The sequence below is a fragment of the Emydura macquarii genome, unplaced genomic scaffold (assembly GCF_026122565.2).
Source record: "Emydura macquarii macquarii isolate MOO-44397 ecotype Brisbane River unplaced genomic scaffold, CSIRO-AGI_Emac_v2 contig_2924, whole genome shotgun sequence".
NCBI classification, from domain to species: domain Eukaryota; kingdom Metazoa; phylum Chordata; order Testudines; family Chelidae; genus Emydura; species Emydura macquarii.
In genome coordinates this window covers 2,419,417-2,442,643 of record NW_027133061.1, presented here as the reverse complement: position 1 = coordinate 2,442,643, position 23,227 = coordinate 2,419,417, and the positions used below count along the sequence as shown (strand labels likewise).

The following is a 23,227-nucleotide window of genomic DNA, read 5'->3' as shown; positions in this document are numbered from 1 at the left end:
TTCATTTCTATTGTAGTCCATCTCTCTCTTTCTCTCTCTTTTTGTCATATACCCTCCCCAGCATACATGTAAACCCCCCTGGGTTTGATTCTGCCTTCCCTCGCCCCAGCGCCGCGCCCCCCCTGCGCCGTCATGCTCATTTCAGCAGAGTCACTCCTGCTTTGTGCCAGTGTAAATGTAAAGGAATCGGAACCCCTTTTCTTCCTCCCCCCTCGGTCCGGTCCTTTTTGTCTCTCCCACTGAAACAAACAAGCTCGCTAAGTCCTTTCTCCCTTCTCGCCACCGCCCTGCTAACGTTAAAGGGGATCACGCACGCATCCAGAGCCCGGCTTTGCCTGGCGATGTCCTAGCAGGTGCTTAACGCGAGGTGCCCAGGGGCTCACTCGAGAGCACCCGCTGCCCACCCCCTGCTGTCCACCGAGTTACAGGGAAGCGGGGAAATAAGGCAGAGACGACCTGGTTTTAGAACCAGCTAGGAGAGGGGCAGCTCGGGCCCCGTGTTAAACACACTCCATATGCCACGTTCTGCCAGCAGGACTGCGCTGGGTGGGGCGCTCAGACCCCTCCGGGCTGCCCAGCTGGGATCAATGTTGGTCCTCTCACAGCAGGGGAGATCCTGCTCCTTCCCCTCCCCTCCACCCGGACGGGCCCTCGGGGCAGTCGGCGCCGAGATGAGGGCCAGCTGACAAGGCCCGAGTCCTCTCTCTGTACAGCAAGGGCAGCGGCAGGGTGAGCTGCCTGCCCACAGGGCCTCGACCCTGCCCCTGTGGCATGGACCTCCCCCACCTCCGGGGGGAAAGGGGAGTTCAGCCTCCATGGCCCGGCTGCCGGCGAGGCAGGTTAGAGCCAGAGACCCGGCAAACTCATTCCACCAATGGAGAGCGCGTTTGGGCTACCAGGGAAGCAGGGACTCAGGATCTGATCCTCACTTCCAAGAGTAAGGGTTCCCAGCATCAGGACCCCAGGGACCCCTCCCCACCCCCCCCCCCCCCCCGTGCCAAACCTAATGCCCTCTCCTGTCCCCACTGGCAGGTGGTTTTATTTTAGTCAGTTTCCTCTTTGTTTGGGAGGAAAGGTCCCATTTCAGAGTCCGAATTCAAGGGGAACAAAGAGGGTCAGGTTCTGATCCCGCTTACACCACTTTTACAGTGCAGGGATGCCATTGGCTTCAATGGACTGGCCCTCCCCCCCGTGTGACTGGCTCAGGGAGTGGCGCTAAACCTCCACTGGTTACCTGCGTGAGCTGCCCGGATTCTTTCCCAAGCACAGAATCTCTTGAACCTGGTTCTCTTTAGCCCTGTGTGTGGTCAGTGACATTGGTGCAAACTAAATGCTACTAAATCAGAAGAGCAGCTTTTTATCCCCCCCCGTCCCCCTTCCCCCATTGCATGCACTGGTGTAAATGTTTGCACAGGGGAACCAGGACTTCCTGTCTCCAGTCCTAGCAAACAACCAGGGACTGCGGAGATTAAGATCACAAAGCAAATAATCGAACCCTGCCCCCAAATGATCTGAATCCTTCATTAGGCCTAAATCCTGCAGCTCCATGGAAGGCAATACACTTAACATCATCAGCTTGGCCCTAGGTTTCAGGTGTCTCATTTCTAAACAGTGCCATCTCCCTCGCCCCACCCCCCGAAGGGGCTCTAAACAGTGAAGCAGGCCCAGCATATAGGAGAAGAAGGGGGGAAAGATTTACAAAACTTGATCTGCTTAGACAATCAGAGCATTGGTCGTGTTTTAATTTCAGTCCAAACAGTTTTTTAATTTAGACCCTTCCCCCTGCAGCACTGGAAATCGAGCTGGGTAAGACAATTCATCTGAAATGTTTTTGGGCTGAAAAAAAAATGCAAATTTTGGTCGACCGATCCATGTCACAAATGTATGTCGATTTTGTTGAATTGTTTTGGTTAAAAAAAAAAAATGGTGAAAAAGTCAAGACTCTTTCACTTTGACATTTTTGTAATGAAACGGTTCCGTTTTTCAGAACCAAACAACTTTGTTTCAGATTTTCCTTCAGTTTTCTTTAAAAATGCAAAAAAAATATTTTAAAAGGGTAGAAATCAAAATGAAACGTTTTGTTTTGGGTCAAACTAAACATTTTGTTCTATCTGAAAAGAATTTTTTTGACTTTTCAATTTTCTGAAAATGCTTGAAAAATTTCACTTTCATGTCAACCCAAAACAATTCCCCCCAAGTTTTCAGAATTGCCAGCAAACCAAAAGACCCGTTATACACAGCTCTAGTTGGAAGCTCAAAACCAAAATCCTTGGGCCTCTGCAGGGGCATTTGAAAGTGAAACTGACTAGTAACAAAGTTAAAATGACCAGTATTGCTCTGTCTGTTTCAGGATTTTATACTGCCACCCACCATTGCAATATCTGCACATCTTCCATGTAAAGTCTTCTAGCAAGAGCAAAATCCCTAGTGGCTTTCATAGCGTCTCTGGCATTTTTCTCTTTCGGTGGTCAAAATTCTGCTTGGGGTAGAGTGCTTTTGGGGGAATATTTTAAAATTTTTTTATTAATTTCCTCTTTTTGTTTGTTTGTTTGTTTGTTTGTAGGTGTTTGGGTGCAGACTGGGTAGACGGGTATCGGCATTGGGAGTTAGATCTAAGGTGTCTGTGCGGGAGCTCAGGAGCAGACAGGGTAGATGGGTGGCCGTGTTGGTTAGGGATATATAGGAGTGTCTGTGTTGTAAGTGTCATTCTTCCGCTGAAGAGGCAGCGCTAAGACACTCAGACTCTGGATTTGACTGATCTCCTCAGGGAATTTGTTCCTTAGCTAGATTTCTCCCCTCCCCCCATCACAGTGTAATGTTCCTGTGAAAGGTGGGAGAAATGCCAGAGAATAAAACAGGATCAATGGTGAAAAGTAAAATTTAATTTTAAAAGTTCTTTCAGTTGAATCACATCTCAGGTCTTAGTAGACGAAAGATTTTTTTTCCCCCTGTACAAGGAGCTGATTCTCCATCTGCCCTGCACCCTGTGCAGTCACTTACACTCGTGCAACGCCAGTGTGAAACGCTGCCATTCTGGTGTGGTAGCACTTTGCGCCACTGGCGGTGACAGCACTAGGTGCAGGTAGTGCAGAATCAGAGTTGTGAATGTTATTGCTAGCAAACCATCTAGAAGGCAGCATGACTGAGTGTATGGAAGACTGGACCCCTAGCAGGCTTGGGTTCTGTTCCTAGTTCTGCAACCGGCCCGATGGGTGACTTGGGCAAGTCACGTCCCTGCTCTGTGCCTCAGTTTCCCCATCTGTAAAATGGGGAAAATAATATCCCCCTCCCCCCCCTTTGTAAAGCGCTTTGAGACCTAGGGATGAAAAGCACTGTGTAAGAGCTAGGGATGAGGATGATAATTATTAAACCCCAGGGTTTAAACGAAGCTCTAACGATTAAGGATCAAGATGGGATCTTCACAAGGGCAGATTATCCCACTTCTGCCTACCACCAGGTCATACACCTTCCTCTACAGCAGCTGGTGCTGGCCACTGCAGGAGACAGGCCGCTGGACTAGCCGGGCCTCGGGTCTAGTGCAAGCTGGCAAGGCCTATGTTCCTAGCCACACAAGATTTGCTTTTTTGCTTTTCTAATTAACACCACAGCGCGGACCCGGCTCTCACCACATGCCAGCATCAATCTGAAGTGACTCCCTGGAGGCCCCACGCCATGGCACGGCTGTAAGCAGATTCAGCCCCTCTCATTTCACTGGGGGGTGCCAGCAGGTGATGCTAGATTGCAGTGGCGCCCTCAACTCAGGGCCTGGGTGATAAAGATCAACGGCCATATTTACGGTCCCGGTCCCAGAGGCCTCAACAGGAGCTGTGCATGCTCAGCCCTTTTGAAAAACTCAGGCCATAGACACAGGAATTGCCACACAGGATCCAGGGTCCATCTGGGCTGGTATCCTACCTCTGACGGCGTCTGGGGCTAGATGCCTCAGAGGACACCCCTTAGTGGACACCGGTGGAAGTTCCTTCCTGACCCCGTCAGTTAGTGGCTAGCTCATGCCCTGAAGCAGGAGAGTTTATAGCCCTTATAAATTTAATGCTATCTACACCCAGTATAAATCCACCCACCTCGTCAGTCAGATCCCCCCCGCCCCACACACACACAATGGTTCTTACCACCTTTGTGACCTTCCTTTCTTTTCTCCCGCCAGACTCATACGATTGATTAGTTGATCCCTCCCTGTCTCTGTTCTCTTTGGATTGGAGGCCTGGCCTGTTTCCGAAAGGCGGGTTGTGCCTGAGCCAGGGTAATTAAATCTCACCCCTCAGGGCACAGCGGATTCACAGGTCGCTGAAATCTCGCTACACGTAGGCCTGAGACGTTGCAAACTTTGGAGGAACAGGACTCTGATTTTACAGGATTTCAGCCATCTCGTTATTACCTGCACTTGACAACTTGGGCCCAAAACACCCAAGCTTCCTCACTGAGCCCAACTCCCAGGTCAGCGTCAGGCTCGAATCCCACAAACTAGAACTGGCCGGGACCAAGTGATTTTCGTTGGAGAACGCTGACGGAGGAAAAGCCCCTTCTGTCCACTCCAGGGACAGGAGCCTGGCCCAGTGACTTGGCCGACCCAGCAGCTAAAAAGCGGGTAACGCTTTGGAGAACAGAGACCTCGGACAAATCTGAGGAGATTGAATCTAACTTTTTGGAAAGCTTTGGTTAATCCCTAGCAAACGGAAACTGAGATGTCACTTTCCTTCCTTCTCCCTGCCCCCTTCTCCTCCCATTCCTTTATCTTTCTGTTCTTTTATCTCTCTCAGGTGCATGCCTCCCCCACCCCCATTCTCTGATTTTTTTTTTTTGGTGGGGGTGGGGGGAGGAAGATTTTAAACAACAAGACCAGGAAAATTCCAAGAGAGTGATTCACCCCAGAATAGCCAGTAGCTTGGTGGGTGAGGCATGCACCTGTGATGTGGGAGACCAAAGTCCAAGTCCCTGGCCCTGTTTTCCAGCCAGCCCTGCCCTAAACGTCTTCTGCATCTAATCCTCCTCCCCCAATCACTCCTAGTTCAAGCCTATTTAATATCCCTTCACTCCAGTTATTCTTTATGTATTTGCACTGGAGTGGAGGTCCTGAGTCCTCAAGATCAGAGTCCCACGTAGACGCGGCCCAAGACACATCAGCTCTTTGGGGCGGGGGCTATCATCTAAATAGGCAGGATGAGCAAAGGGTGGGAGAGGAAAACCGAGGCACGGAAGCAATTTGCCCAATGTCACTGGGCAGCACCAGGACGGTCACAGGGCCCGATTCCGATCGCAAGCTTTGCTGGCGAGTCATTGCAGCCTTAGCGTCTCGCACGTCCCCGGAGAGGGGAAGTGATTTGGCTGAGATCAGTGGCAGAGCTGGGATTAGACCAAGGTTACCCGATTCCCAGGCCAGTTGGCTATCTGCAGAGCCACCAGCAGCTCTGCTAGCCCCCTACCTTCCCTGCCGCTGTTCCTCCAGTGACCCCGTCTCTTCTCTTCCCTCCCACTGCAGCCGTACAGCGGGGACGCATGGCCCACACGCAAACCTGCCCCGGCCAGTACTCGCTCAACAACGGAGACCCTTACAACGGCCACTCCTACCTGACCAGCTTCATCTCCCTGCTGCTGCGGGCGGAGCCTTACCCAACCTCCCGCTACGGGGCCCAGTGCCTGCAGTCCAACATCATGGGCATCGAGAACATCTGCGAGCTGGCCGCCCGCCTGCTCTTCAGCGCCATCGAGTGGGCCAAGAACATCCCCTTCTTCCCCGACTTCCAGCTCTCTGACCAGGTGTCCCTGCTGCGCATGACCTGGAGCGAGCTCTTCGTCCTCAACGCCGCCCAGTGCTCCATGCCGCTGCACGTAGCTCCGCTGCTGGCCGCCGCCGGCCTCCACGCCTCGCCCATGTCGGCCGACCGGGTGGTGGCCTTCATGGACCACATCCGGGTCTTCCAGGAGCAGGTGGAGAAGCTCAAGGTCCTGCACGTCGACTCGGCGGAGTACTCCTGTCTCAAGGCCATCGCTCTGTTCACACCAGGTGAGTTGCGCCAAGGGGCGCTAGAGGAGGTCTGTCTGTCATTGGTGACTGGTGTCTTTGAAGGCCATCACATTGTGCTTGCCAGGTGATTTGTGCCGGGAGGCGGGGCGGGTCTGTCTCCGACTGGTAGCTCAGCTGCCTCCCCATCCTTCGGGCTGGTTACAAATTTTTCATCGTGGCTTTCGGCCCAATTTTTCCACCTCGTTTGATTGTTTTCCTCCATGGGATCCGCAGCTTTTTGGTTATGAGGGGCGTCCCCTTTATCCCTTCACCTCCACGAGAGAAAGGGAGGCGGGGAGCTGGAAGGAAAACGTTCATTTCTGTTTTCTTTGCCAAGTTTTTTGCCTCTCTGGTGAGATTTGCCTCGTTTGTTTCACATTCTGTTTTTTGTCAGTTTCACTTTCACCTGCCAGTGCAAAAGGCTGGTGATCGTTAGGGTTTTCAGCATCCCAAGAGAATTGTATTAAAAAAAAGTCACGAAATGTTTCCATTACTATCAGGTTTTATTAAAACTCCTCCCTTTTCTACAAAACCTAATTTTCGGAGGTCAGGGCTAAACGGACAGTGCAGTGTCACCAACGCTCATGATTTTATCGTGTCTCTCACAGTGTTTGATATTTTTCTTAAAGCCCCAGCTCCTGGACTCATGTGATTATGCGAGAATCTCAGCTTTCACTCTCTCTCTCAGCTTTTCTTTTGTCATAGCAGGAAAAAAAGCTTGAAAACATGACCCCAATGGGTAAAAAACCCAAAAATACAAATACAAAACCACAGTTGATAATGCAAGGATACCCAAATTAATTCTCTTTAAAAAAAATCTTATGATTTTAAAGCCAATCTCATGATTTCGGACACATGGCGTTAGCAATACTGCAGCATCTTCCTAAAGGTGAACTGCAAAGCAAAAACCAGAAACACCCAACCAACAATTAAACCTTGATATCTGTGTCCAGTGTCCCATCTCCACTGATCAGGCCATGAGCTGCATCCAACAATGAAATCAAATTAGTTCATTTCTTTCAATCCTTCTGCCAGATTTTCAGAAGATTTTAACATCCAGCAACTCCCTTTTAGGTACCTAAACACCAGTGTAGGGGCCAGATATCAAAGACTGCTGAGCACCCAGTAGCTTGCATTGTTCTCTACGGAAACTGCTGAATTATTGTTCTCAGTAGGAGCTGCTGGTTGCCCAGTATTTTTGAAAATCTGACTCTTAGCAGTTCCTGGTTTAATTAACGTGCATCAGGCAGAGCTGGTTGGGAATTTTTTGTCATGATTTTTTTTGCTTTAAAAAAAAAAAAAAAAAAAGGCAATTTGTCCAAACTCAAATTGTTTGCAAAACAGGGTGAGTTTCGATGAAGCTCCCAATGCGAAAAATGACAGGGGAAAGGAAGTTATCAAACTGTCCAAGTGTTTCATTTTTGACATTTCCAGAACAAACAAACCAACAAAAAAAGTCTGTTTTTTGAGATGAAACAATGGTTTGTTTTGAAATTCTGGTAAATTTACACTAAGAAAGGGTTGCTTTCTTTTTTTTTTTTAAAAAAAAAGCTGACATGGAAATAAAACGTTTCAAAATGATCAAAGCAAAACATTTCGATCGACCTCACCCCGATTTTTTTCTCCAGCCCAGACTTTTCGTTTGTGAAATTTTTTGAAATTTCAACTTTTTATCCTGGTCCAGGACAGGAACATTTTTTTTCATATGGTTTCCATGGAGACTTTGGGGGCCAGATTCTCTATTGTCAGGCATCTTGTGCAGTTCCAGATGCTGATGCACAACCATTCTGATCTGGGAGCATTTTACGCTCACTTTGCACTGCTGAACGCTTTCTCAGTGCCGGCCTCAACCCACACAGGAATCCTGGCCTTTGCTCTGGTTTCAGCTCTGCTGTGTGGTTCTCCTTGACAATGGAGATTTTCCCTTTAAGGAAACTGCAGCAAAGTCCTTGTGCTGGACTCGTGATGTCAGCCGTTGCCAGGGCAGCGGGTTGTGATGTCACAAGCACTGGGGGTTATGACTTCACTGCAACGCTGCGCGGGAGGACCAGGAGTGAGGCTTGGGGTGGAAAAAGGAGCTGTCGTTAGAGAAAGCCGCTACCCACAGCAGCACCAGAAGGCGGTGATGGGTGGGGAGTGGGTATGTTTCCTTGTTCTGATTTTCCAAGCTTGCTCTGGTGCAAAACCAAGACAGAGGGAAAATCCCCGTGGTCTGGGTGGAATCTGCCGTACTCTCTTTGTACTGAACGGCACAGCGAGGCTGCAAACTTATGTCTTCCCGCAGCGGAGAAACGTGAATGTGTTATTGGTCTATTCCAGCATGGCAGGGCTGGATCATAAGTCTATAGGGACGTGATAGGCAGGTGACCCGCAGACTGAAGGCCCAGATGCTTGTTCTGGTCTGGCAAGAAGCAGGATAGATGGATCAATAGTCTGTTCAACTCCTGGCAAATCTGGTATTCCTAACCACGCAGGGAAATGAATATAAGAGCAGATGTCCCTAAAAAATTCTAGACAATTGCAGTCAGTTCAGGCCTGTAATTTCACGAGTGAGCTGTAACAGGGCTATGGCATTCCAGCCAGCTGCTAGATTGATCACTGGTCACCTACTGACAGGGCTTGGGAGTGGAAAGCAGGTGAAGAATCAGTCCTTCAAACCATACTTTAAACTAAGGCTAAAATCCCCCCTGTCTGAATGTAGTCAGGAAGGGATGATATCTTACTGGCCAGGGAATGCAGGTATGGATTTGGGACCTGTCGGTCTATTCTGTGACCGACAGGTAGGAGTCATGGAAAACCTTGAGCCCAGCCCTTTTTGCCTAAAATAACAAGATTGGCTTTAAAAAAAAAAAAAAATCACACGGGTTTTTATACAATTCTCTCGCAGTGCTGGCTACCTGCAAGATCGCCCGCATTTCTAGTGCAGGAGAAAGTGAAGCCGATTAAAAACAGAACGTGACACTAAGGAGGCTAATTTCATCAGGGAAGTTAAAAAAAAAAAAACAAAACCAACAAAGAAAAGAGAAATGAACATTTTTTTTCCACCTCCCTGCCTCTCTCTCCCGGGAAGCAATTTCTTTTTAAATCACAAATTTGGGCTTCTCTGGGGAGGCCACATTTTCAAGCTTCTAGCTGCAACCAGCGGGGATAGAAAGGTACTTTAAAAAAAAAAAAAAAAGCAGAAGAATGAAAGCGGAGATCCCCTGATGCCAGGAGCTGGAGCTTTAAGGAAAGCCCCCGCCATGGCGAGAGGCAAAGCTGTGAGAGCTGCTGAAGAGTGTCACCTCTTGGGGATTTGTGCGCTGGAGTTCGGGGCTGACGGGGTTGCTCCTTCTTTAGGTAACACCCTGGAATAGCCATGGGAACCAAGTGTGCCCCTTAGGCCAATGATCACACCTCCCTTAACCACCCGGCCCCTGCGGGGATTTGCTCGGGAAGCTGGTTCATAGATCAGGCTGATCTCAGAGTGCACTAGGGGCAGATTCAATATGGGCTTGGATGGCAGCCCCCCAGGGGCACATTACAGTAGTACCCAAAGGCTCCAGCTGGTCTCACAGCCCCATGGCGCTAGGTCTTGTACTATCTTTAGTAAAAGGTCCTGCCCCACAGAGCTTATAACCTCACTAGGCAAAAAGGGTGGGGGGTGGGGGGAAGAAGAGAGCAGGGAGATGATTTGCCCACGGTCACCTGGCAAAACCAGCAACAGAACCCAGGTCTCCCAGACCACCTCCCTCACCACTAGACCACGCTGCCTTTACTTTCTGTGCCTCCCGACCTCAGCGTGACAATGCATTTTGCTGCCCCAGGCAACTCTCTCTTACACCGTACACCACTCCCAGCGCGCCCACAAAACCCACCCTGCAGACCACCTCCGGTCTCTTCGATGTACCACCAACCTGATCAGATTATTCTCCATGTGTCCTGCGCTGTGCACAGTCACTCACGCCAGGGCAACATGTCAGCAGCCCAGACAGCACCAAGCAGGGCGTGTGGAGAATCAACCCTTTTTCTGATCAGGGCAGCTGCTGATCAAGGCAAGCTGCCGCTGCCGCTGCCTCTGTACGCGGCCCTCTGCCCCAGCACGCCGCCAGCTCTGACCGGCAGACGACCAGAGGAGAGAGCTCGATTTCCAGGCCATTGACCAGCTACATTTGGTCTGGGTCAGGCTCCATGGACCCCTTTCTCCATCTCCTGAGCCAGCTGGTCTTCTCAATTCGAGTTAATTTCCCTGACCAGTTAGAGCCAGAAAGGGGATAGCTTTTTAGAGGGGGAATTTTCCAAGCTTCCCTCCTCCCCACTTTTCCCCAAATAAATTTCACTTTCAAGCAATTGCTAGTGTGGGATTCATTTTCTGAGACACCCTCGCCCCCAGAATGAGGGCTCCTGGGGAGACTGGGCTGCCAGCTTTTGTGGTTTTTTCACAAGTCTTGAGGTATTTGATGGGGGTTTTTAAAGCCTCAGCTCCTGGAGTCATGTGATGATGTGAGAATCTTGGTGTTCAATTCCCCCCGCCATCCATCCCCCACAAAAAAGTTTCTAGCCCTTGTGGGAGCACAGAAAACCTTGACAACGTGACCCCCTGAAGGATCAAAAAAGCAGAAGGGGAATAAAGAAAACCTCAGATTTATTTATTTTTTTACATCTCCCCATTGTCAAGGGCAGCTGATGGCTTTGTTGCAATGCTTAGGGTTAGCGGCACAGCGTCAAAGAGACACCAGGCGGGCAGTCCCTCTGTGCTGAGAGCATGAGGGTTGATGGAGTGGCAGGGGGGGGAACGTGGCACTGTCAAGCAAAGATTCTGGGAGGTGATGGGGTCCCCTGGGAGGAATGGCTGGGGCAGCAGTTTTAATACATTCGCATTTCACCTCTGGAGAGGAGAGCCGGCCTCGCGACGGAGGCCGCAGGGCCGGCGAGTTTGGGGATCACAGCCAAGTTTCTGCTTCCCCCACCCCGTGAAACCAGTGCTGCAGGTCCATTGATCTGGCCATCTGTGTGCTAGAGAGGCCCGGCCTGCAATAGCAGAATAAGCAGATCAGGACTGAGGGACATCGGGAGTGCTCGGGGAGGCGGGAATAGCAGGGGCTGTACGTTGCACTAAGGGGCATCAGCGGAGTTCTGCAAGGAACCAGGGCAGGACAAGGCTCAGGACTAGCCTGGAGCCTGCCCCCTCTGGCTCTTGCCACCTCCCCTGGCCCGCAATTGCAGGTGGGATTAGAGCCAGCTTTGCTCCGGGCCTCTCCAGCGAGTCTGGATTGTAAAAAAAAAAAAAACCCCACTCCCCTTAAACCTCTCTTCTCAGTACCTCGGGTCCCTACCACCCCCGCCCTGCCCTGAGGGAAATTTAGCAGACATTTCCCGCCACGGCCAGCATCAGCTCCACCCACCCTAGCAACGCGGGAAGCTCTAGTGTAGACAGGTCACCCTTCCTCCTTAAACCCGCAGGTGGCTCATCTGGGCTAGGGCTCCCAAGGGTTGCTCAGAGCAGTAAGAGGGAGTCAATGTGGACTAGAGGCTAAGGTCTGGCGGGGCACTCACGAGACCTAGGCTTTATTCCTGGCTCTGCCACTGACCTGCCGTGTGGTCTTGGGTAAGTCATTTCGCCTCTCTGTGCCTCAGTTTCCCCACCCACTCGGTGCGTGCCTGGTTTATTTAGATTATACGTTCTTAGTGGGTAAGGTCGGTCTCTTAGTATGTGTATGTGCAGCACCTGGCACAAAGGGAGCCACGATCTCAGTTGAGGGAGGGGTGCTCCGGGCAGGTCTTTATGCCTCCGCTTCTGCTCCCACCTTTTGTTGGCCTGGTCTATTTAGACAACTGTGCAGAGCAGAGGCTGTATGTGCAGCGCCCGGCCCCACAGGACCCTGATCTCAGCTAGGATCTCTAGGAGCTTCGATAATAATAGTGAAGCTGCAACACTGGGGAGATTTTTGCAAGACACCCCTGGAGCAGCTGAGGGCATCTCCCCCCCCCCCACACACCTCCCAGACACCCCCATCCTCCCAGCCCCTTGGTGGCCTGGGGAGGAAGGTTGGCATGATGAGAGTTTTTAGGAGCTAGCTATTGTAGGCAGGCCTGGAGCCATTCTCTCAGCCTGGGCTAAATGTCTGGGTAATAGCTGGGCCGCGTTTGAAAGGCTGCATGTGTGAATGTATTAGCGCCGAGCCCCCTTTCAGAGCGATCAATAGTGGTTACGGCCCCCGTCTGAATGGCGAGAGCTCATTCAGGGCTTTGAAAGGAGCCACTTCTCCTTTGCCTCAATTCAGGCCGGGAATTGAGCAAACTTGGCTGGGCTGGGGGCATTCTTTATTGCCAGCTGGGAAATAGCGACCGTCACCCTACTCCTCACACAGCGGGCCCTAGGGGAACCACTCCCGCTTCTGGGATGAATGGATGGGGCTCAGGAGAGGAGTTTGGAAGGAGGCAGGGGTGATCATTGCGCTAGAGAGAATAAGCCGCTGGGAGGTACAGAGGACAGAAAGGAGTCTGTGAATTTAGCTTCTTGGGCAGGGGGGGTGGGTGAGGCTGCATTAGATGAAGGGGTTTGGAAGGTGGAGGAATGCTCTCTCCTCTTTGATCACGGAGATGTTAATCAGCACCTTCCATCCTAAAGGATCTCAAAAAGCCCTTTGGAAATTGCTTTACTCACTGCTACGATGCAGCCACTGCTGGTGCGGGATGTGGCAGCGATGGAACAGCGCACAAAAACGCTGCACAAATTTAGGGCAGGGTTGGAAACTTCACATAACATTTTCATTTGCTTCCTTTCAGCAGGGTTCAATACAGCCCCATTGCTTGCCCCGGAAAATGATTCCCCCCCCTCCCCACGATCATTTAAAAATTAAAATGGGGATTGAAGATTTTTGTTTATAAAAAAAATAAATAAATAAATCTGGCTTTTGGTTCTGATTTTGGGAATAATGTACCACGGAGAGTCTCTAGCAAGAGATTTCATTATTGCAAAAATGGACGTTTTCATGCCAGAGAGTTTTCTTTGAAACCCTTTCACTTCTCATTGGTATCGGGCTGATGATGGAGGTCAGGGAGGGGAGAGACTTTGGGTAGAGTGTTCTTTAGCGTATTGCAATCTAAACAGGATGCAGAAGTGTGCCCTGACAACAGTGGAGTGGCGGGTCAGGGCTCCCAGCTTCTGTGCTTGGCTCCAGTCAAGTGGGTAAAGCAAAGGCTCTGAGACAGGCCTCCTGGGTCCTAGTCCCACCTGTGATCTTAGGGCAGTCAGTCAATTTGACTTATCAGTGCCTCAGTTTCCCCATTTCCCCCCCCGTCTCTCTTATCTTTCCACATCCAGTCCTTCTCTCGTGTGTCGCATCACATGTCTAGCCGGGTTGGGAGCTGCGTGGAGGCAGGCACCGTGTCTGTTTGACCAGGTCTAACAAGCTTTTGGTCATGGATTTGATTCCCCCTTGCTAGGGAGTCCCGCCGGTTAATTGCCTGTGCCAGGGAGACCCACAGATTAACTTTGACTGCGCCAAGGAGTCCTACAAGTGAGCCCCAACTGCGACCTGCACCAGGGAGTTCCACAGGTTAACCCCACCCATGCCCCGCAGAGCTCCCCCGTACAGGATGCTACTGAGAGCTGCATTTCCCTCACCCACCTCCTCTCTTGCTCCCTTTGCAGACGCAGTGGGCCTGTCCGAGCTGGGCCACGTGGAGAGCATCCAGGAGAAGTCTCAGTGCGCCCTGGAGGAGTACGTCCGGAATCAGTATCCCAACCAGCCCAGCCGCTTCGGCCGGCTGCTGCTCCGCCTGCCCTCCCTGCGCATCGTCTCCGCACCCGTCATCGAGCAGCTCTTCTTCGTCCGCCTGGTGGGCAAGACGCCCATCGAGACCTTAATCCGGGACATGCTGCTGTCGGGCTCCAGCTTCAACTGGCCTTACATCCCCATTCAGTGAGGAGAGCAGCCGGCGGCGCTGGGTTTTGGGGCAGGGGAGATGCGTCCCTGGATTCCGTCTGGAGCAGGAAGGATTGCTGCGACCCCCTCCCTGCTTTGGAGGAACTCGATGCCGGCACGGGGGCGGGCGGAGGCTGATGGTACCATGGCGCTGGGGCACGAGGGGTGAGGCCCCGCATCTGGACTCCAGAGAACAAAGGGGCGTGACACTGACTCTCCAAGGGGTTGACTCTCAAAAGGCCCATCCTGTCCCATTTCCAAGGGGGCAGGGATTCCCTCCTGCCCCCCCCCCCCCCCCCCCACACCTCCAGCCTCAATCCAACCGTCCTTCCACCAGCCTGATGCAAACCTGACCACATTTAACCCTGCAGCCCCTTGTCCCCTTTTGCTTCTGTTTGATCAGTACGCGCCGAAAAAAATCTGTACCTTCCCTCCTTCCCCGTCCTGCTAGGGGACTCGGTGAAACAGGAACAATCTGCACCCTGCCCTAGGGACTTTGCTCCGTTTCCAAACGTCCAACGACCTACCGCTTCCCGAACTCGACGGCCGGGCAGCTGAGAACGCGCAGCCCATCTCGGGCTTTTGACTGTATCTTCAGCGTGTGGAATCCGGCAGCTGAGAACTGAGGACTCATTACCGGAGTGGCCTTGATCATGCAACAAATTGCTCTCCCCCCTTTTTGGGGGGAGGGGCTGTTAAAAAGGGGGGTTTCCGGCCTGGTGAGAGACACACACAGCTGAGCCTACAATCTCATTGCCTGGGTGTTTGTGTGTGTGTGTGTGTGTGTGTGTGGTGGGCGGGGGGAGGCGGGTAAAGTTCACCATTCCCCTTGGAATAAAAAAGGGAGGCATGGACTATTTATAAATAAAATAAACCTATATTATATCCTCATTCAGTGCTTAATTTGTGCTTGGGCTGAGCCCCGGCGCCTCTGGACTTGTTGCATCACTTATGAAAGTTAAAAAATTGCTCGAGTCCCGGCCCCGAATTGTTTGAGCCCAGGCCCCTCTTTCATCACAAATTAAGCACTAGCCTAAGTCTTCTGTTCTCCCCTTGAAAATGGAAGTGTATATTCCCCCCTCCCTTCGCCTTTTGTTTTTCATTTCTCCCTTCTCGCTGTAAAGATATTTTGCTGTGCATTGTGGATTTCTCTTTGGAAACAAACAAACGAAACAAAACAACAACAAAAAAAACAAACACTTTTTTTTTTTTTTTTTTTTTTGGTGGAGCTGGCGTTATAATTAAAATGACGATTGCTGAACTCGGGCCAGGTTTCCTTCTTCTCGTTCAAGCGCCCCGGGGCTCTGCGCATTTGGGAAGCCAAGCTGTCTGTTCGCCAGCCATCGGCGGCGGAGACAGATGGTCCCACCTAGTGGGATGGGGCAGGTGTCTTGGGACACGGAGCACGACTCTTCCCCGTTGCCTTGCTGGAAAGGACGGAGAGGAGCCGGGGCGGGTGGTGCAGAGGCGGGAGGGAGACTCCTTCCAGGTGCTGCAGCAGGAGAGCACTTAAGCATCCGCTTAATTTTAAGCGTCAGTGGTTTTTAAGCACGCACTGAACTGGAAGCAGGTGCTTAAGTGTCATTCCTGCATGCGGACGCTTTACTGAATCGGGATCCCGGCGCTGGCCCGATCTCACGCTGAGCTGGACTGGGACTAAACCCCGCCATCTGAACGCCACTGAGCCTGGAGGAGGTTTGGGTCTCAGCTTTTCTTTCGAGTGGCCCGAACCAGACCCCCCAGATCTGGGTGTTGTGTGGCTCAAGTCCATCTCTGACTCGGGAACCAAGGGATGGTCACCCTTCGTTCAATGCATCGGTTACAGGTTCGATGCGGAGCATGTAACACTGGAGGGGGTTGTCAGCTAACTGAGCACCTGGCCTGTTATGCAGATGCCACATCCCCATCAGCCAGCTACCATTGGCTGGGACAGAGACTAAAAAATTGTCATCGCCTCTAGAAAGCCCAGCTGAGACCAGGGGCCCTGTTGTGCTAGGCACTGCCCGGAGAGCACGAGACAGATCCTGCCCTGAGGAGCCCTTACAAGCTAAGTAGACAAAGGGTGGGAGGGGAAACTGAGGTACAGAAGGGGGATGGTCACTGCCCAGGTCAGGAGTAGAACCCAGGTGTCCCGCGTCCCCAGTTCAGTGCCCTACCCACTAGACCATACTGTCTCTCCCCCGCATTTCTCTCTGCTAAACGCAGTCAAGAGCTACGGGGCAGATCACATTGCTGATCAAACCTCCCCAAGCCTGGTCTGAAGAGCGTTAGGGCCTGAGACAGCACAGGCCGGGCAAGAAGCCGGGTCCCCCAAGACCCAGTCTAGTGCTGTAACCATGAGGCCCTGCTGTCCCTCCAGCCGACGATGCTGACGACTCAAGAGGGCCTTGCGGCTCAGGATGAAGGCCGCTGCCTCTCGGGGCTGCAAAATTGACTGCCAAGGGCCTCCATTCTGGGTTCTAATGGGGGGGGGGGGGGGGGAACAATAGGAGGTTTGCAAACACGTCTCTCTGTACCAAGCGTCTCCCATTAGGAACTCATCATCTTATTATCCATCTGTTCAGCAACTGCTGCCAGGGCAGGCTCCACCGGGAGCCATCAAGCCGATTGCAGCAATCTTCCACCCCTCGCGCCTGTTGTCAGCCGGAGCCACAATAACCTAATGGTTTGTTTATCTGTTATTCTCCTTCTCCCGCTAACTTGAATGGGGCTTTAAAAAAAAACAAAAAACCGAAACCCAACCTCCCCAGAGCGCGATTCGGGCCCCGGCCGGCTGAGCAGCCGGGACACAGTAAGCATGAGGACGTCCAGGTGAGATGCAAGGGACAAGTAGGCAGCAGGTGGTTCCTGTGTTTGGCACCTTAACAGAGAAGCGGTTTTAGCCGAGGGAGATTCAGGGATCTTGTCTACTGGGCACAAACCCGGACCTGGGATCGCCCTGTACATACCGGCCATGGGGTTGCCCTGCATAAAGTCATGGGATGGGGGTAGTTCTAAGTGCGCAGTGTGCGTCTCTGACCTGCCTTTTCTAATATAAACACAGAGCAACACATTCAAAAAAAAAATAAAAGGAGGCCCTACCAAAACGTATCGCTCCACCCTGCACCCAGTGCCCCTGCTGATGTGAGGATGAGAGAGTGAACTGACCCAGAGCCACATTAGACGTGCTGTTTAATGCACGACCGGACGGCGCGAAGACACGATGGGGGTGGGGGCAGTACCAGAACCCTGCGAGAAGAGAAATCAGCACGGTGGCTCAAGTCTGTGCGACATCTTTGCCAAGCAGATGTGGGGCTATTTGGGTTCCATCACACCAACCGATTGAGTGCAGGGGTTGCAGGTGGTTGCATGGACAAAGCAGCTAATGTCTAACCCAGCTGCTCTCGAGGCCAACTCCAGGGACTTGGATGATGCGCTGCTGGCGTCTTCTCAGACATACCATGCTACTAGATACTGGCTGGACCAAGAGCCAGGGAAACGCTCACACTCACACACACAACCAAAAAACAATCATCAGTCATTATAGGCCTCGAGCTGTTCTGTTGGGACCTAATCTAGCAAGATGCCGAACAGCCTGAACTCCAGAGTGATGGGACATGGATATGACACACAGGAATATGTAGGGGTATAATAATAGGGATTTTAAAAGCCCCACAGGCTGGGCAAGGGTTGTAAACCCCCATGCTTCAGGGCAGAAAGCCAACCTCTAATTGACGGGGTCAGGAGGAAACATCCCCATGGTACAGATTATCCCATCACTGCAGAGGTTATTGCATCATCCTCTGAAGCAGATGGTGGGGATGGGACACAGTGTCAGATGGCTCCAGGTTCTGAGCCACTCTGGCAATTCCTGCTTTACAAGTATAGATAGCTTTGGGTTAGATCTAGCTCTCACACTCTCCAATAGGCGATAACCACTGGACCATCCTTCCGCTCTGCGGCATCTCTGCCCACAATTTGAGCAGAAAGGACACACAGCCTCCTTAGAAATCAGAGGCTAGGGGGATTGCCACGCAGAAACCAGAGATGTTTTATTACAGGTTTTTAAAAGCCCATTAGAGAAAAGTCAAAAATGGCCTTTTCAAACCAAAGGACATTGGCACAGCTTCATTTGACCCTTCTATAAATAATGTCTGGGGGAAATATTTTAAACAAACATTCGAGAGGTTGAATTACATACGTTACACGAATCAACAGGAGGGCGTCCTCTGGAATTAAATTCAAGGGCAATCTGGAAAGGCCACTAGAAAAGTTATCACCCGGGGAGATATGATATTCAAAAATCAAACCTATCATCTGCATTAAAGAGGAAGAAAGAAAAATGCTTCAATCTCAGGATCTTACACCTCTCTGGCTATATGCACTCACTGAAAGACCCCTTTATGCTACAAGAGCCCTTAGCGTAAATGGAGCATGAGATCCAAAGAATTAAAAGCTAGAAAGTTTCTACCTAGTTCCACTAATGACCTAAGAACATAAGACATAAGAACGGCCATGCTGGGTGAGACCAATGGTCCATCTAGCCCAATATCCTGTCTTCTGACAATGGCCAGTGCCAGGGGCTTCAGAGGGAGTGAACAGAACTGGGCAATTTATCAAGTGATCCATCCAGGCCCAGCTTCTGGTAGCCAGAGGTTTAGCAATAACCCCATCCTCTGGGTGTGTCCCCGACCATCACAGCCAATCGCCATTGCTGGACCTATCCTCCATGAACTTATTTAAATTCTTTTTTTAATCCAGTTATACTTTTGGCCTTCACAACATCCCCTGGCAGTGAGTTCCACAGGTTGACTGTGCATTGGGTGAAATGCTTTCTTATGTTTGTTTTCAACCTACTGCCTATTAATTTCATTGGGTGACCCCTGGTTTGGGTGCTATTACGTGAAGGGGTAAATCACTCTTTCTGATTCACTTTCTCCACACCATTCATGATTTTGTACACCTTAGTCGTCTCTTTTCTAAAATGAACAGTCCCCGTCTTTTCAATCTCTCCTTGTATGGTGCCTCTATTATTGTGTTTTTTGAAAGTTTCCATGCAGCTTGCAGGCATTTCACTCCTGCAACTGTTTCTTTTCATTTCCATTTAACTAGCCTCCTCGTTTCTGTCTCATTTCCCCTTTCTCAAGTTGAATGCTATTGTGATGAGTTTCTGTGGTATTTCCCCCCTACAAGGATGTTCATTCAAATTACTTTATGGCCACTGTTATCAAATGGTTCAGCTCTAATCATCTCTTGAACAAGATCATGTGTATCACTTTGGACTGAATCAAGAATGGTCTCTTCCTCCGTGGGTTCCAGGATTACCTGCTCCAAGAAGTCACTAATAGTATCTAGACATTTTCTCTTGGCTTCCCGTCCTGAGGTGAAATGTTCCCAGTCAATGGGGGGGGGGGGGAGATAGTTGAAATCGCCCATTATTATTGGGTTTTCTGTTTTCGTATTTACCTGTACTTGGATTTATCTGTACCTGCCATTTGGAATCAGAACTTTCTTTCCATCAAGGGGTGGCTCTACATAAAGAGTCTTTAAAATAATTATTATATATATTAAATATAAAAGTTACTTCAACTAATGCATCATTTAAAATGATCAGTAAGGCTGTCAATCAATGTCAAGCAGTGGAGTAGAGAGATAGCCTTCAAAACAAAAATGGGGAATCAAGCAGAAAAAAAATTAAAAATAAATAAAAAGAAAGCCACTTTTAAATATTCAAGTGCCTATTAGCGAAGTACAGGTTTCCCCCCCCCCCTTTAGTGCACATAAAAATGCATTCTCTTTTTCTTAATAGTTGATAATATGTCCAGAGAAAGTATAAAATTGCCATCTTTCGCTATCCACCTGGGGCTATTTTGAATTGGCAGCTCCCTGGTGCCTTGTCTAAAAGCAACGAAACTCTCCCCGTGGTGTTGTCAGCTCAAGCAAAACTTTGCCTCCCTTCGTTCTAATGCTCGCTGTCATGCTTTTATGGAGCCGGCTCGCAGCGCCAAACGATAATAGACTAACCTGAGCTCATAATTAGCGCATCTTCAGGACATCAGAAAGGAAGAGAAGGGAAGCGGGGGGGGGGGGGGGGGGGGGAGTGAGCAAGCAAGAGAGAGAGACCATAATAAATGTGTGCAATCTGAAGGAACTTAAAAAGCCTTGATTTGATTTCCCCAGTTGCTTAGGTGACAAACAAGCGTGTGTTAAAGCTGCATTATCCGTCTCACTCAGGCACAAGGTTGTGTAATTCACAAGGGGGAATCTCTTCAGTAGAAGCCTAGCCCTGTCGAGAATTGGGAGTGGGATCAGACCCCAAAAGAGGGGGCTGCTTCCGGATCAAAAGGAGCCAATTAAAGTCTATCAATATCAAGTTCGGATAAATCAATGCCAGCCAGTTTTAAACTGAATTTGAAGTGTCTACACAGAGTTTTGCACTCATTTAGCTAAGCCAGTTTTGAAGCAGATACGTCGATTGTAAATTTTTTCCTAAGATTGTAAATTCTTTGGGGCAGGGACTTTTTTTTCTTTCTTTGCCTGTACAATCCTTAACACAATGGGGTGCTCAGCTGTGCCTGGGGCTCCTAGGTGGTACCGCAGGACAAATGAATAATAAAAATAAATAAATAATGGCAACAATAAACGTTAAACCAACGCAACTTGGAATGCAAGACCAGGCCTTACTACAAGCCTATCTAGTGCCCAATGCAATATGGCTCTGATTTCAGTTGCAATCTCTAGGTGCTACTGAAATACAAATAAATAATCCCTAGCTCTTACATACAGCTTTTTATCAGTCGACCTCAAAGTGCTGTACAATGAAGGTCAGTATCACCACCCCCATTTTACAGATGGGGAAACTGAGGCACAGAGAGGCGTGATTTCCCCAAGGTCACCCAGCAGGCCAGTGGGGGTATATTTACACTGCATTGTAAACCCAGGCTCAGACTCAGGTATGAACTCAACCTCCCCTCCCCCCGCAAAAAGTACTCCCCGTACATGTACAGATCTGCAGGACCAGAATCCTAGGATCCGCCTGAAGGGTTGGTCTGAGCCCGACGCAAATCCAATGCAGTTACAATAGCATATGCACCAACCTCAGGAGTGCCCAAAGAAGCAAATGATTAATTTTATAACTATCTGTAGAGAACAATATGAGACATTTCAAGACAAGACGTGATATTGGGTGATGGGAGATTTTAGGTAGGATTGGACTGCAGCAATAGGCAGATTTGGACTAGGTGAAGAAAACAGAAGAGAAGAAAGGCTACTAACTTTCAGCAACCACCTGGTGATAATGAACATGCTATTTCAACAAAGAAAGCTGCAGAGGAAGTGGACATGGATATAACCTAATAGGCAAACAAAGAGAGTGATGGACTTTGTACTTGTGAATTGCAGGTGGAAATCAAGTGTGTTGTCATGCCGATGGTTTGCGGCTGATATCAGATCTTAAGTTAGTGCTGGCATCAATAAAGCTGAGGCTAAAAGCAATTGAAAAGAAAAAAAAAAAAGAGTGCCAAGAACTAAGATCTATGACATGGACAAACTAAAGAGCCAGCTATCAGGAAAGAATACAAAGAAACTGTGAGGAAAAACATCACGTCCTTGGTGAAGGAAGAAATAAATGTTGAAGAGACGTGGAACAGTGTAAAAAATGGGATTACGAGTGGCTGAACAAGTTGTAGGCCACAAGGCCAAAATGAAGAAGTCAAGGTGGATAATGGATGAAATGCTGTAGCTGAATGACAAGCATAGAAAGCTGAAGGAGAATAAAAAGAAAGACGTTAAGTCTATGAGCTGGGTACAATAGGTGGTCCAGAGAGATAAAACAGAAAGCGGAGAGGGACAGAAACAACTGGATAAGTGAACAATGTAAAGAAGCAGAACAATGCGACATAGGGGTTGTATTCCAAGAGAATAGAACTGAGTGGCATACGTGAGTGGGAGAGGTCAGCGGTGAAAGACAAGCAGGCACAAATAATTGAAGATGAAAACAAGAATAAGAGATGGAAAAAATATTTTGAAGAGCTGTACAATGTGCAGAACGCAGTAGATGAAACAGTCCCGGAGAAGCTTCCTGGCACAAACAAGGCAGAGGAGGTGCCGGGATTCTTAGAAGAAGACAAGGTCTCAATAGAAAGTTTAAAAAAAAGAACAAGGAGCCGGGAAGTAACAACAAAGTAACATGCAGAACTGCTGCAAGCAGGTGAGGAATACGTGGCGAAGGTGACGCACGAGCCATTCGATAGGATTTACAAAGAAGAGGAAAGCAATAATAGTGCCCATCTGTGGAAAAGGGGATAAGAAAAGAAGGTTTATTAAGTGTGCTGGGGAAAGCACTCACCAAGATGTTGCAAAGAAGAATGAAAAGAGATGTGGAAGCAGCTCTTACAGGAGAACGGGTCAGCTCTAGAAAGACAATAGATCAGCTATTTGTGATCAGACAGATATCGGAGTAGTACAGAGAGCATAATTGACCCTGTTACTGACAACTTTATAGACTTCAAATAGGCTTCTGATAGCATTTGGCAGAAAGGATTACGGCAGGCTATGAGAATGCATGGCTTCCCTGAAAACCCGATCAAGCAGATAGAAAATATCTGCAGCAAGTTGATCAGGGTGGTGAGCGCAGAGAAGCAGCTGACAAAATGGCTCAGGAGAACTGTAGGAGTGAGACAGAGATGCACACGATCACCAGATTTGTTCAGCTTGGAAGCAATAATGGTTGCAGCACTGAGAGATGAAATGGGAGGAATCATGGTACGTGGTAGGACAGCACATGACCTCAGATTCGCAGACGATGTTAATGCTGCACTGACCAAGGAGGTTCTATAGAGGGTAACTGACAAGGCAGTTCAGGGAAGCAGAAAATTTGGACTGAAAATTAGCATGGAGAAGACAAAATTATTATTGGAAGACAAGAAAAAGAGGGAAAGCTCAAACTCGGAGACAAAGAACTCGAACAATGGAAAAATCAGCGTACCTTGGAGGACTAGTATCGAAGAATGGGAATTGTGAAGAAGACATAAAAAGAAGATTCTTGTTTAGAAATTTAGAAAAAACTCTGCCAGATCTGGAAGGCTAATGATAGTCTGATAAACAAATATCAGCATATAGGAGAGAACTGTCAGGCCGATACGTCTGTATGGGTTAGAATGCTGGAGGATGAGGAAAGCCAATGAACCAAAGATCATGACTGCAGAAAAGACCTGGTGAGGGGCCTACCAGAGTTTCAAGACTACAGAAAATTTAAATGAAGAGATAAGAAAACAGCTAGGGCAAAAAATAATGCTGTGTCAGTAGTGTCAAGAAA

The 23,227-nt window shown here is 49.5% G+C and overlaps 1 protein-coding gene across 1 annotated transcript in view; it reads left to right on the top strand.

Moving 5' to 3' along the window:
• Positions 1–15,145, top strand: part of LOC137167364 (nuclear receptor subfamily 2 group F member 5-like) — a 32,936-nt gene extending 17,791 nt beyond the window's left edge. The window contains exons 3-4 of the mRNA XM_067569469.1: positions 5,498–6,022; positions 13,659–15,145. Coding sequence (XP_067425570.1) covers positions 5,498–6,022; positions 13,659–13,933 — 800 coding nt within the window. The 3' untranslated portion in view covers positions 13,934–15,145. The remainder of the gene's footprint in view (positions 1–5,497; positions 6,023–13,658) is intronic.
• The last annotated feature ends 8,082 nt before the right edge of the window (positions 15,146–23,227 follow it).